General features: G+C 39.5%; 1 protein-coding gene across 1 annotated transcript; it reads left to right on the plus strand.

The window, feature by feature from the left end:
- Positions 1-3,925: 3,925 nt before the first annotated feature.
- Positions 3,926-14,119, plus strand: MMP8 (matrix metallopeptidase 8; the record flags this gene model as incomplete). Its single annotated transcript, XM_082659836.1, has 10 exons — positions 3,926-4,036; positions 5,699-5,943; positions 6,632-6,780; positions 6,868-6,993; positions 9,667-9,828; positions 11,324-11,441; positions 12,204-12,337; positions 12,907-13,060; positions 13,747-13,850; positions 14,016-14,119. The coding sequence occupies 10 exons, from the start codon at positions 3,926-3,928 to the stop codon at positions 14,117-14,119; spliced, it is 1,407 nt and encodes a 468-aa protein (XP_082515962.1).
- Positions 14,120-15,144: the final 1,025 nt, after the last annotated feature.

Below are 15,144 nucleotides of genomic sequence, written 5' to 3' on the forward strand. Positions count from 1 at the left end.
GGATTGAACCAAGGACCCCTGCATTGGGAGCTCAGAGTCTTAGCCACTGGACCACCAGGGAAGTCCCACACTTATCTGTATTTTTAATACAGACTCTGATGTAGAGCCAAGACTGAGAACTACTGCCTTATTTTGAATTTTTCCTCACTGAGAGAACAAAGGAGAGATTACCAGGAAAGATAAATGGAAAGGTATGTTGGAATCAGATCTCTAGACCTCACTTTCCTTATCTTTAAAATAGGGATAATAACCCCTTCTTCCTTGCATTATTATGAACCTAAAGGGAGATAATATATAGCCAACATCTAAGGCTGAGTCCTAAGAGTGAAGACACCACACACATTCCCTCACTTGACAGTAAAGACTGCCAGCTTAGTGCAGTGTTTAGTACATGATGGCTTGTGTGATTTTTAACTTAACCATTTATACTCTGTGTGAAGGGTGTGTAACTTACACACATATGTTCCCTGGCTGCCCTGAGCTCTGGATGCTGAAGGAAGCTGTATGGAAGTTACTTCATCACTCAGTGGCTTAACCTTGAAGCACTTCTCTTTCTGGAAAAGAGGAGCTTTTCAACATTGCTAACTCCACTTGTAGCATGGACATAAGAATGATGATGGCCATAACTTCATCACACTCACAATACAGGGAAGAGGGCACAGGAGGGTTTACATGGAGCTCCCACATACACTCTCTCATCCAATCCTCCTGAGGCCATACGAGGGAGATGTTAATGTCCCAGTTTTATAGATGTGGAAGTCAAGGCTCAGAAGAACAGATGATTTGCTAAAAGTTACATAAGTAGGAAGTGGCAGAACTACAATTCGAACCCAGTTAGTGTAATTTCACATCTGATGTTCTTTACCTTCACCACAACTGACCCCAACAATTATCTGTTCATTTGATCAGGGGGTAGAGACGTCCATCCTGATCATCACAGTTCAAAACTGCTTGATGCAGAAGACATTTTGCCTGTGAATGAATCAAAGGTCCACCTGCGTCACTGGGTAAACTTCTGTACTTAGTGTGTGCTGTTTCCTCTACCGCTCACATTCCCCATTGGCAAACTCCCACTCAGCTTTCAAGATTCAGCACACAGGAGCACCTCCAGGTAGCTTTCCCTGCTGCCTATGCCCACTCCAGCTAGCTAGACACATTCTTCTCCTTTTTTCTCTCTTTTAAACTAAAGAGAAAACAAACTATATCTATGCAATCAGTTCCTTCTTGTTGGGCTGAAAAAGCAAAACTAAGCTGTAAAATTACAAGTTGCTACCTCTGCTATGGAACAGCACATCGGGTGATCAGACAAGGTTGCTATCTACAGGGGGTGGCATTATGGAGACAGAATGGTCCTCCATTGTCATTCATTGTCTCTGTCCAAAACTAAATTTCCACTGTCTTTTTTACTTGCTCTGAAATTCATATTATGGGGAACAAAGACTTCATTAAAAAAAAAAGTTAGCTCGTTTGTCTTTTTTTTTTCTAGTAAGAAATTGGCTTAAATGGCCCCTAAGTGCACACTAAAATGGAAATGACTGATAGCTGGTCTTTTCCCAGAAGCAGGTTTTCAGAGGAGAGAGAGCCTGAGAGAACTCTGGGTTCCAGGCACCAGAAGAAGGGAGGTGCAGACACTGTGGAGGTGAGGGGAGGTCAGGTGTAGAGAAAGAATTCAGAAAGCGGAAGGCGGAGGCCCTGAAAACAGGGTGTCTTTCTCCACCAGGTGTGTTCTGTAACACAACATTTACACAAACACTAGAAAACTGAGTTTACCAAAGTTTGGGATTCTTGTCTAAATTGTGTCCCATTATGTTCAGGAGAAAGTGCATTTATAAACCTTATAAACAAGGTAGTGAATCCAAATAACTCAACATAGGGTAGACCAATGTTAAGGCATTCTCATTTAGGAAGAAAAGGTTTTTTCACTAAAGATCTAATGCAGAGGAAGCCACATCATGACTAAGTTGTGTACCCAGGGAAGGTTAACATGATCATGACCTTGGAACTGCTTGAACAAATTGGAAAAAACTAGCACATGAGGACAAGGAATAGATCCCCAAATCTCTGCACATCCTCATTCTACTTTTTCTTTGAGGACAAGTTCACATGCTACATCCTTCATGAAGAATTCCCTGATTCTACCTAACCCAATCATTGCACTTTCCTCCAGACTCCCACAGTATTTCATCTGAACCACTATTAACTTATCTCCAGTAATCTAGTACCCATCACAGCACCTGGCATACAATAGGTGTCAGGAAATATTTCTTGAGTGAATGTAAGAATCTACCTCATAAACATTCGTCTGCTATCCGGATAGGTTCTAACCCAAGACATATTTCTTTGGATTGTCTAAAAGGCTCCTAGGAGACTCCAGGAGGGAACTGAACCATCTACCATAGCATCTCAAATAATATATTAACACATGTTATACATCATACATGTTGACATATACATTTATGCACAGGAATACCTGCCCTTACAGAATACAGTTGGCCCTTGAACAACATAGGTTTGAACTTCATGGGTCTACTTATACCTGGATTTTTTTCAATAATAAATACTACAGTACTACATGATCAGCACTGTTGAATCTGCTGATGTGGAATCATGGATACAGAGGAACTGAGTATACACAGGGCTGACTATAAACTATATGCAAATTTTCAGTTGCACAGAGGGTCAGCACCCCTAACCCTCCCCCTTGTTAAGGGTCAACTGTATATATAAATATATGTAAATGAATGTATACAAAGACTGTGTATGGTAACAATCTACATGCACATAGAGTCAGAATAAGTGAGACCAGGTGACACAATTTGAAAGCAAGCCCAAGGGCCTCTGATCAATACAGCCGCTACATAGCCGTGTTGCCTGAAAGTCCTCTCAGGGTCTTTTCCCTTGGGAGTGTACAAGGCATCTCATGCTCACTCTCCCTGTCTTCTCCATGAACACAAGCCAAGGCCTCCCAGTTGTTACAGCCCTGGAGCTACTGCTCCACCGTGGGCCAGCCGGGTGCTGGAGTGGAAGACTAGAAAACAGGGCCTGATGTGGTAGCTGCCAGCTCAGCCTCTAAACATACCCCCTACCATTGAATCCTGGCTCCTCCATAAGGTTAGCATGTGATTTATATAAACCATCTCACTTCTCTGGATTTTCTTTATATCTGCAAAATGCAGATAATAATAGCATCTACCTTCCAAGGTCTTGTGAGGATGGACTGAGGTCATATACATACAGCATGTAAGTCTGGGACATAATAAATATTTAGCAAATGATCATTATTATCATTACCATCAGTATTGGTTTCTTTGTCTTTCCCATGCAAAATCCAGCTTGCAGAAAACGCATTGACGCTAAAACCACATCCTCCAGAAACTGCTTTAGGACCCCCATATACACCCAGCTTTGTCACGACGCACACAAGCACACATGTTCCTCACCTACGACAAGGGTGGGTAAGTGCAGAGCTTCTCTAGTTAGGCTCCTTAGCCCCAAGATACCTACCACTAATCAAACAATATTCTACTGCATAAATTAATACAGCCTCAGCATCTGACATGCCCAGAAAATGTAACTGCTGTTCATTAACTTCAGAATTAGTCTCTTATTCCTTTTCCTTGACCAGACAATTTTGCAAAAGTAAATATCTAAAAACCCCCAAAACAGAGCAGCAAATTGTACTTTTTTTTCCATTGAAAGACTCCCCTATTTGGGGGTACTAGATCACATTATAACATTGCAAAACTGTCAGAGTGTAATTAACCCGTGTTGCTTCACATTCCTGATGTGGCAATTGTTTAAGACAGGGCTTTATAAAGGACCAAATGAAAGCAGTGAGTGACATGGGATGCTCTGAACTTCAGGGTACCCATCAGGAGAAGGGGCAGAGGGAAGGCCAGGAGAGGTAGTTTTTGAAGACGAGGCCATGTTCAGTCTGAAGATGCTTCCACTTCTGCTGTTACTCCACGTGCAGCTTTCCAAGGCCTTTCTAGTACATTCTGAATTCCTAGAAGAGAAAACTACAAAAATTGTGCAGGTAACTCAACTATCAATTAGGTGGGCAGTTGATTTGCTGGTGATGAGGAAATTGTTTGGGTTCTCTTCTCTTTTTAGTTAAAGCAGCCTGAAAGAATTATGTGAATGATTTGTTTGAGGTTAAACGTCTGGTTTCAATGATTTGGAGAGTTCCAAGCTGGGCCCTCTGAAAGCCAGGCATGCAAACAAGCTGGGCTCTTCAAACCCTCAGAAAATACTGCTGCCGAGCTGCTGCAGCTGGAGAAAACTTTTAGAAGGAATGGTTTTAATTATAAAATGATTTTCTTTCTTACTTACCTAAGATTTTCCCTTCTGGTGTATCTGCAACACAGTTACTACATGACTGGTGCTTTCTACATGGACTTGTTTTGCAGCCAAAAATCTCAGGTGTACATAGAGCGCGAGGATGGGAAACTCTAAGGAACTAGAAATCAGTTCATAGTGTAATCATATTTCCTAAAACCAGATTATGGGGCTGTTTATAAACTCTTGAAAGCACTGTAAAAGCAAAACTGATAACTTTTCTCCATTGTTTCACAGTATGAAAGGCCAAATTTTTAAAGGAACACAAGGGAATGCTGTCAGAAATTTGTCATGCACAATTTTCTTAGCATTACAGTTTTAGAAAAGCATTTCTTCTTGTTATTTTTCTTTCACTTAAAAAAATATATTTCTTACAATGATAACAGTAACCCATGGGCTAATAGAAGTGATTAAGTGCTTACTCTGTACAAAGCGCCCCTGCTCAGCATTTCACAAACATTGTCTCATATCATCCTACAACAATCCTATGAGGGCAGCGGATTATTATTTCCACTTTAGAGACAAATGTGAATCTGAAGTCATCTAAGTGATGTGTCCAAGGACACAAAATTAATCTGTGGCAGAGCTAAGATTTGAACCCAAATCTATCTGATCTCAAAACCTGTGTGAGCACAAAATTGCTCTGTCCTGTGTCACTTGCAAAGTGCCACTTAAGGATGCTTAAGGTGAGAGAAAGAAGTTTCATGATTAGCTTGTTAACACCCCTCAGAACCTTCTTAATGAGTTTTGGCCCCTCCCAAAGAGTTACTGTGGTGGATAAAATGCTAATGACAGTGATGCTGCTGTTGCCCCAAAACATGTTTGGAATTCTTCTCTTGAAGACGTTAATTCTCATTTGAGAAGCAACATGGTGAATTGGGACCTGATTATCTTCTTGGCAAGTTCCTTATTTCTCTGCATCTTCATGTCTTAATATGTATGATTAAACCTTCTCTACAGTAGTGAAAAGAGGATTAAAAAAGAGAATCTGCATTGCTGCAACTAATGCTTCAAGGAGTCAATAAATGCTGATGCTGTTTTGTTTTTCGTTTTTTTATTAAAAAAAGAAGGCAGTCTCCTGACTGTGTACTAGCATTTTGCTTGAGGATGTGGAACTCATCCCTTATGAAATACCTATTTTTATGCATAAATATTAACTGTAGCACTGAATGGATGGACTGTTCTTTCCAGTAGGCAATGTTCTCTCCAAGTCAACCAGAAAATTTGTGCTTTTATCTTTGTGACTATCAGGTTATTAGTTTTGGTTTGACCTCTGCAATAACTTAAAAAGGAATGCAAAATGCACAGAGAACTGAAGGAAATTTCACAGCAAATCTGTTACATGTTTGACTTTCTCCAGAATTACCTAGAAAAGTTCTACCAATTACCAAGGTACAAATATCAGTCTGAAAGGAAGAACAGCACTAGTGTGATTGTTGAGAAGCTTAAAGAAATGCAGCAATTCTTTGGGCTGAACATAACAGGGAAGCCAAATGAGGAAACCTTGGAGATCATGGGAAAGCCTCGCTGTGGAGTGCCCGATACTGGCAATTTTATGATAACTCCAGGAAACCCCAAGTGGAAACAAACTAATCTGACCTACAGGTAATATTTCTAGAGTTTGAGAATTCACTCATTCAGCCCATGTTCACTGAACACTTATGATGTGTCAGGCACTGTTCTAGGATTCGGAATACACTAGAGACAAACAAATGAATAAATATCCCTGCTCTTATAGAGTTTAGATTCTAGTGACTGAGTATGAGAATGAAAGGGTAAAGATCCCATGGGTTCTTTTCAATCCAAAGCCTGCCATTTTTGTCTTCTTTCTCTATCAATCTAAAGAGGACTATGGCAATGTTTGGCTGTCTCTCTAAGAATTCACTTTAGGACCCAAAAAAGGCTTAATCATTGCTGGAGAGAATCTAGCCCCACCATTCATGCATCTTGATGATAATAACAATAATAATGATACCCAATGTTTGTTGAATACTACTATTTGCCAAGTAGTGAACTAAATGCTTTACATACATTTAATCCCACAACAACCTTATGAGAGGGGTACTATTTTATTATCCTCATTTTATGAATAAGGAAACTGAGTTTAAAGACATGTAGTAACTGGTCCAGAACCTACGTCTGTCTTCAACCCTAAGTCCCGCATCCCTCCTTGCACCCTCTTCAGTGGTAGCACATCACATATGCACAAACTCCAAACTAGAGCAATTCAATCTACTGATGGACTGCTGTTCTAAACAATAATGAACGCTTCACACACCTTCTCATTTTGAAGGATTATTAACTATACCCCAGACTTGTCAGAGGCTGAAGTGGAAACAGCTCTTGAGAAAGCCTTTAAACTCTGGAGTCGCGTGTCACCCCTGAACTTCACCAAGACCTCACAGGAAGAAGCAGATATCAAGATTGCCTTTCTCCAAGGAGGTAGGCTCAAAGCAGTCATGCTCGATTTTGCTTTCCCTGGCTAAACTGAGACTTGGCAAATACCTAATACAAATCGTTTTATTTCAGATCATGGGGACAATTCTCCATTTGATGGACCCAATGGGATCCTTGCTCATGCCTTTCAGCCAGGCCCAGGTATTGGAGGAGATGTTCATTTTGATGCAGAAGAAACATGGACCAAAACCTCCAGAAGTAAGTTAACCAAGGTTATGTCCACATGCAGCTTCTAAATGAACTTTTCCACATTAGAATTTGCCCTCCTACATACACACACAGCCAAGTTATTGTAACATTTCACACTCACACAAACTGATCATTTAAAATTCTTGCTACCTCAAGATACTAAGTTAATTTAGGTTTAGAAAAAATCCTGAAGCTAAATTCTGACCTTGTTTCCTAAGGCAGGAATCAGAAAACAACAGATCATGGCTAAGTCCTTCCTGGTCCTATTTGTATAAATAAAGTTTTATTGGAACAGGGCCACATACTCTTTTGTTTATGTATCATCTATGGCCGCTTTCATACCACAATAACAAAGCTGAGTGGTTGACACAGAGACCATACGGCTCATAAAAATCTAAAATATTTACTATCTGAACTCTTATAGAAAAAGTTCGCTTACCACTGCCTTAGGGTATGTATTTTAATATTGTGAAATTTAATGATGTTTGAAAAAGATTCCTATTTTTGGAAATTCAGAAATAATTGGTTTATTTAGAAAACTGACCTATTTAGGAAAGAGCAGCCATCTAGTTATTCTCGTTCATCTGGTGATTTCATCTTCGTGGAGCTCTTTTTCAATGATACGTTTCCATATAGCAAACTACCCCTTTCAGGAGAAAACTCAGAGTAAGAAGAAGACCACCTGAAGGGAAGAACTGAGAATAATGAGAGGTATATTCAGACCATATGGTACTTTACAAGGCTACAGGGTAACAAGAAGCCAAAGAACACTTTTTAGAAAATAATAGGAAAGGAGCATTTTACCATTGCTTGGGACCTGTTCCTCCCACCATTTTCTCAACATAAATGTTCTGAGTGTTTATTCTACCTAAGTCCCTGTGCTAGGAGCTGTGAGTACCCAAAGATAATAAACACTCCCCATGACTTTGCATTCTTATTGCCCTCCCCACTAGTTCAGACAGTCATTACCTCTTACCTGAATTAACTGGTCCAGTTCCCACCTGGACTGTTCACCTCCGATCTCAGCTTCCTCTAATTTTCCCCAGCACTGTAAGAAGTTTTGTCCTTGGAAAGCCCATCTTTACATTTGGAAAGCCCAGTGTTTACATTTTCCAGGCCAAATATGTCCACATACCTTCACTTGACACTGAAAGCTCTTGGAGATCTTCCAAACTCATCTTTCATGGCTTGTCTTCATATTTCACACACAGCAGTCACATGGCACATTCACTGTTTCTAGATCACACCATGTGCTTTCCAACTGCCCTACATTTGCTCACATTTCTTCCTCTTCCTGAAACGCCTTTCCCCACACCCTAAGCCCCACCTTTCAAAATCCCTCTTTTCCATGCTACGTCAAATGCCACCCCCATCCTGTCTTTCAGCTGGAAATGAAGCCTTCCTCTCAGAATAACAACAGCCTTGATTTTTTCTTCTCTAACTGCCCTCCTTATTATTCTGTGCATTCTGTTTGTTTGCACACATCTCCCCTTTTAGTCTATGCATCATCACAAATCTCCCAGAGCCCCTTGCCCAGTACTCCAGACACTCAAAGATGTTTTTTATAGCATTTATGAATGCAAAATGGAAGGATGTGATGATCAAGAAAGAAAGTCTTGGAGCATGAGTAGAATATTACAAGGGTAATTATCATCAGGAAGTTGAACATGGTGATAAGAACACAGGTCTTGCCATCATACCTGGGTTCAACCCCAGCTCTACCACTTATTAGTTGCAAGGCCAATATAACAAGGTATTCAAAAATCTCTGGGCTTCAGTTCCTTTATCGTAAAAGTAATCTAACAATTCTTCATAAAAATATTGTTAAGATTAAATATTATTACAATTCCTAGCATATAATAAAGTGCTGTACAACTATGATTGTTTTTTAAGTAGACATGTAAGAAAATGCACAGTGTGTTTGTGAAATGGCACATAGACTAGCTGGAGTGAAGGATTCACATCAGAAATCTAGTCCTCAAATGTCTGCTGGAGCCAAATGGAGTAGTCTTGAACTTGGCAAAGGAGCTCAGGCTTTATTTGACAGGAAGTGCAAGCCTTGAAAGTTTTTAAGCTCCCAGTTATGAAAGGCACTATGCTCATGGAAGTTAAAAGATAAGGGTAGGAAGCAATAAGAAGCAGCGTTTGTCTCTTTCTGGTGGAAAATTCCTGAAGCTTCCTGGAGAGCTCAGAATCAAGGAAGAGCTGGTGCTGAGTGGTCAGGGAGCCAAAGTGAGTCAGCTCTGCATCTGAGGCCACTCTTGCTGCTTGGCAGACTGAGACTCTCCTCATGGGGTTGTGGGCCTGGGAGACTGGAGAGGGGTAGGGGTGGGTGCATGGGAGGAGAGGGCTTTTGAGAGTCATGAGACCTGTGATGGCCCTGCCATCACTTGCCTGAGCCCCAGGCCCATGAGATATGGGAACTGGAATAAAAGCAGCAGTCTTTCTTGGTTCTAAGATTTGGTGAGGACCTCATACTCACCTAATCTTAACCTATAGCCCCTACCTTGATTCCTTCCAATCTCCATTTCTTCAGGTACCTGAAGAGAAAAGGAAAAAGGTAGGCATGGGAAAGGCTGTTTCTCCAGGGAGTTTTGGCTCAGAAGCTGCATTCCTTGAGATCCTATTTCCACCACCCTTCAGTCTACTTGGAGCCATTCACCACACATGCTTGCATTTCAGATTACAACTTGTTTCTTGTTGCTGCCCATGAATTTGGCCATTCCTTGGGGCTGGCTCATTCCTCTGACCCTGGTGCCTTGATGTATCCCAACTACGCTTTCAGTGAGCCCAGCACCTACTCGCTCCCTCAAGATGACATCAGTGGCATTCAGGCCATCTATGGTAAGGTCATCTGAAGAGCAGCAGTACCTGGTGAGACCTGGCCATGTCAGGGACGTTCATTGCAGTCTTGGCTATGGTGATCGAAGTTAGAGGGCACCTGGGAGTCCATCAGGAGGAGAATATATGGGTAAAATGTGGTGAATGCCTGCCATAGAGTAATGTACAGCATTGAGAAGCACTGAATCAGATGTACATAGATGAGTCTTTAAAACATTGTGCTTCCTGGAAAAGAAAGAGAATGATACATGTTACTCAGTGTATAAATTACATAATACATGAATCTACACAAATTAAATATGTATATAGACAAAGCAAGGCATTTTCAAGAAACATGCTAACAAACATGTATACATATATATTGAACATATCAAGATTGTTTTCTGTGGGGGAAAGAGGGGAGTGGGGATGGAGTATGGAGAGAAAGAAACATCTTTTAAAGACAGTACTGATACTTTTCAGGGAGGGATATAGAGGCCTTTGCCTCTGTCTAAGTATTGTCTGATAAGACCATTGCCTCTCTCTTTCCTCTTGCCCTCCTGCCCCCTAGTGGCTGTAATAACAATAAACCAGAGAAGAGGTTTGTAGCTCTCTAAAAATAAAAAAATTTAAAAAATGTTTTGTTGATTGGAAGGGAGTGTCGTGGAGTCGAATTGTGTAAAACATTCTCCCTCTCTGGTTGGACAGCAGTACAAAACGAAGCATGCCAGGGTCCCACAACTACAAATTTTATTCATGACAGTAGAATTTTCAGGGATGATGAGACCTAGTCTAACTGCCTCTACTCCCCAATTCCTTTTCCCCTGAAAACACCTCCCTTTCTCACTCGCCCATATTTGAACTGTTAGCAGCCTTTCATTCTACAATGGGAAAATACATTAAAATTTAAATACTTATAGAAAAAAATATTGCTACATTTTGATTTAGATTTATGCTGTGAGGGCCTCTTTCCAGAAGGTGGATTTTAGTGAGAAAGGAGAAAGTAGATACTGAGTGACTAAAAATGCAGAAAGAGGAGGCAAGAAGGGAAAGAAGCATGGGATTCTAATTTTAAACTGCCAGAGGGGAGGGGGAAGAATTCAAATTTCTTTATTTCACAACTTAGCTTGGAACTCTCTCTAATGCTACCATTACTCTTTTATTTTTGTTTCTTTTTTTTTTAATTGGGGAATAGTTGTTTTGCAATGTTGTGTTAGTTTCTACTGTAGAGCGAAGTGGAGTTACCTGTGCTATACCTCAGGTTCTTATGAGTTATCTATTTTATACATATTAGTGTATATATGTCAATCCCAATCTCCCAATTCATCTTACCCCCTTTTTTATTTTTTAATTTTAAAAAATAAAACTTTTAAGAGGGCCTAATGTGTGATTAATGTCTTATAGGATAGTCAGCTAGCATTTCTTTTCATATGAAGACCCTTCACCAACCTGAGAAGTAACTGAAATACACCAAAATTCACCCTGGACTCATGCTTATAAAAAGTCTTTTTACTTTCAGGACCTTCGAGCAACCCTGTGCAACCTACTGGACCAACCACACCCACAGCCTGTGACCCCAGACTGACATTTGATGCTATCACTACACTCCGCGGAGAAATACTTTTCTTTAAAGACAAGTATAAGAATGAACTATTCCTTCCTTTGACTTCTTTTACTGGCATAACTTAAAACTGGATTCTAATTAAGTCACATATTACACATTACCCAGCTTTTCCTTTGAATTCTATGCATATGAATCTCGTTGGAATTGATAGTGCTTTCTGGGTAAATCAAAACATCCAGGAAAAGAAAAATAAAAGCTAAAACATCTGTAAGCATTTAGATGTTTGTGATGATGTAAACAGACATGGACTCTAGCTGATGGGAACTCTATAGCTGGGTTTACCCAACACCAAAATAGCATTCAATTCCACCCAAATTCATTCAAGTGAATGGAAACTGTCACTTAATAAGCTGCAGGGAAAATCATCTGACTGAATTTTTCAATTTTCCATTGGCATTCTGTGATTGTGCACTCACAGGCTGAGTGTACTTGTATTGCTTTTGCTAGAATATTCTAAATATTCTCTTCATATTGTAGCAACAATAATGAAAGAGACTAACAAAATAAAACTTGTCAATGTGTGAGGAGGCGGGCAATGTAAAATGTAATCAAATAAGGTCACTCCTATCAGCTCATCTGAAAACTGTAAAATACTCACCAGATGGACAGTATCACCATAAAGTGCTGGCCATATGCTGGTCACTGTGCTGGAAGCATTGCCTTCACTGTATATTATATCCTCCCAGCAATCTTATAGGATCAATACCAGCCCAAGACTCACAGAAGCTGCCTGCTTAGACTATTGTATGTGGTTTTCTCCCTTGTGTTCCATTAGGTACTTCTGGAGAAAGCATCCTCACCTACGAAGAGTCGAACTCAATTTCATTTCTCTCTTCTGGCCATCCCTGGTAAATGGTATACAGGCTGCTTATGAGGATTTTGACAAGGACCTAATTTTCATATTCAAAGGTAACTGCCTAAGGTTTTCATCTTATTTTAGTTCCTCCTGAAGGGAAGGGCAGGACTTCTTTGTGGTCCCTTCCAGTTTCAAGGAGGTGAGTCAAGGAGAGAGTGTTAGGCTAGCTGGGCTTTTGTCACGAGACCTGGGTTGGGTCGCATCTCCACCACTAAATGCTGTATGAAATTGAGCATGTTGTACCTTCTTCAGGCATCAGTTTTCTCATCTACAAAATGAGAACACTTTATTAGACCACCTTTAGCCTTCCTCCACCCTCATCCCAGATATAAATTTCTAAGATTCCCCAAGGCTCTAGTTCTCTGTATAGAAGTCACATGAGATAAGACGTTCAAGTGTGGGGCCCTGAGTGTCAGGCTAAGAAGTTGGAAATGCTTTACAGGTTCCAGGAAATCACTAGAGTTATCATAGCCCAATAGTCTTGACTTTACCACTTCTATCTTTTCAAGACTATTTTTTCCATTTTCATTTCTATGATGAATTTATGCAAAGATTAAGAATTGGTATACATTTCGTAGGAATGGAAAAACTTTATCTAATATATAACCTGAATCATTGGCAGGCAATCAGTACTGGGCTGTAAGTGGCTATGATATTCAGCAAGGTTATCCCAAGAATATAGCAAACTATGGCTTCCCAAGCAGTGTCCAAGCAATAGATGCAGCTGTTTCCTACAGGGGAAAGACATACTTCTTTGTAAACAACCAATTCTGGAGGTAAGATAAACTATTTTTTCCATTAGAAATTGAAATTTGTGTTTCTTTACCCTCTTTACAAACCATCATTGATTAGGCCACTGAAGGTTAAAAATATCTAGGTGGTCTCTGATAGGCATTCTTTTTCACAAGATGATTGATGTCACTCTGGCTTTTGAAAATTTTACAAAGTTAAGATTCCTGCACAATGGTATTGAGGATTCTATATCCTGAAACAGAGCAAACTTTAATAAAACACTAAAATGGGATGCAAAGAAAGAGTTAGGCTAATTCTCATTTATTCATTAAATTCTAAGAGTTAAATTCTACTACACTCAAGCAAATGTTATACAGAACTTGATTCCCAACTTGAAATTATTATTTATATTTATTCAGATAGAGAGACTATGAACTAATTAAGTAAAAGCCTTAGAGCATATAAGCTCTCCTTTTTTAAAATAACACTGCCCCAACAATCAGAAGCCTGTTTTCATATTAGTGATACCCATATATTTTATAAATATGTATGTACCCCTAGGTAGAGAAGTTAACCACTGTTAGTTTCCCAGTAAATAGGACATTGTGAAGAACAAATGAGAAAATATGTGTGAAGGCATTATGTAAAGTACATACAATTTAAATAAAACTATTAATCACTGTACACTGTATTGGTCTTAAATGTGGGACAATTATTTTTTTCTCATCAGATATGATGACCAAAGTCAATCCATGGAACCAGGTTATCCCAAAAGCATAGCAAGTAGCTTTCAAGGAATAGAAAGTAGAGTTGATGCCGTTTTCCAGAAGAATTGTAAGTAGAAAAAAAAATAACCTAATAAATTCAAAAAAAAATTTAAGTAGCTCATTTGCATTGCAAAGTTATATTAGGACAGGAGTGGGGTCTTTTTAATTGAAAACATCCAAGATCTGCTACAAGCTAATTCAATACATTATATCTTTTTTCTTTTTCTTATAGCCTTCTTCCTTTTCTTCAGTGGACCAAGATATTATGCATTTGATCTTAGTGCTCGTAGGATTACTAGAGTTGAAAGAAGCAATAGATGGCTTAACTGTAGATAAAGCCGAAGCAAAATCAAGTGTGTTTGTGTCCATTTTCTGAATATGGAAGGGAGATCTAATCTGCATATCTATTACATTGTGTTCTATTTATACTTTTCTCAACAATAAGTAATATTGTTTGGTCTCACTGTATTCATTGGACTGATCCTCACTGAAAATACGTTTGGAGTATTCCACTGTTTGCAGAGGCTGATTTTGTCCTATGTTCCATCTCAGGTTAGTGAATCCATCACAAGGAGAAGGAAATTAAGCCTTCTTTGCCACCTCAATATTCATTATTTCATCACTTGCTATTTGACTTATTTGACTTCTAAAATGCCCATTTATTCTTAAGTCTTTTAAATATGTCTTAAGTGTAACTGCTACATGTAATTTAGCACTGGTTTTGGTTATAGGTAAGGATTATGAACAACATAAATAGTACACATTGCCTTTTGCCAAAAATGTGATGCTATTTTCCACTCTTGGAAAGAAATGTTGTTGATACTTGTTGTGGATTGAATTGTGTCCCCCCAGAAAAGTATGTTGAAGCCCTGACTCCAGGTACCTACAGATGTACCTAATTTGGAACTAGCATCTTTGAGGATGTAATTAGTTAACATGAGGTTATACTGGGTCAGAGTATGCCTAAAAACTGATGTTCTTATAAGAGGAGAGACATAGACACACAGTGGAGAAGGCCATGTAAAGATAGAGACAGGATTGGAATGACGCATCTACATGCCAAGGATTGCTGGCAACCACCAGAAACTGGAAGAGGCAAGGAAGGATCCTCCCTAGAGCCTTCAGAGAGAAGAACATGGCCCTCCTGACACCTTGATTTTGAATTTGTAACTTCCAAATTGTGATTTTAAAAATTTCTGTTGTTTTAAGCTATGAAGTTTGTGATACTTTGTTAAGGCAGCTCTAGGAAGCTGATACAGTACACCTGAACTTATGGAAATGAATCAGTACAGAAATACAGACTTGCAACCCCAGTAAAGATTACTGGCATCTTCCCAGGGGAGCAACAAAAAGGAGGGGTA

This window comes from Grampus griseus, assembly GCF_964374135.1.
Source record: "Grampus griseus genome assembly, chromosome: 8".
Taxonomy (NCBI): domain Eukaryota; kingdom Metazoa; phylum Chordata; class Mammalia; order Artiodactyla; family Delphinidae; genus Grampus; species Grampus griseus.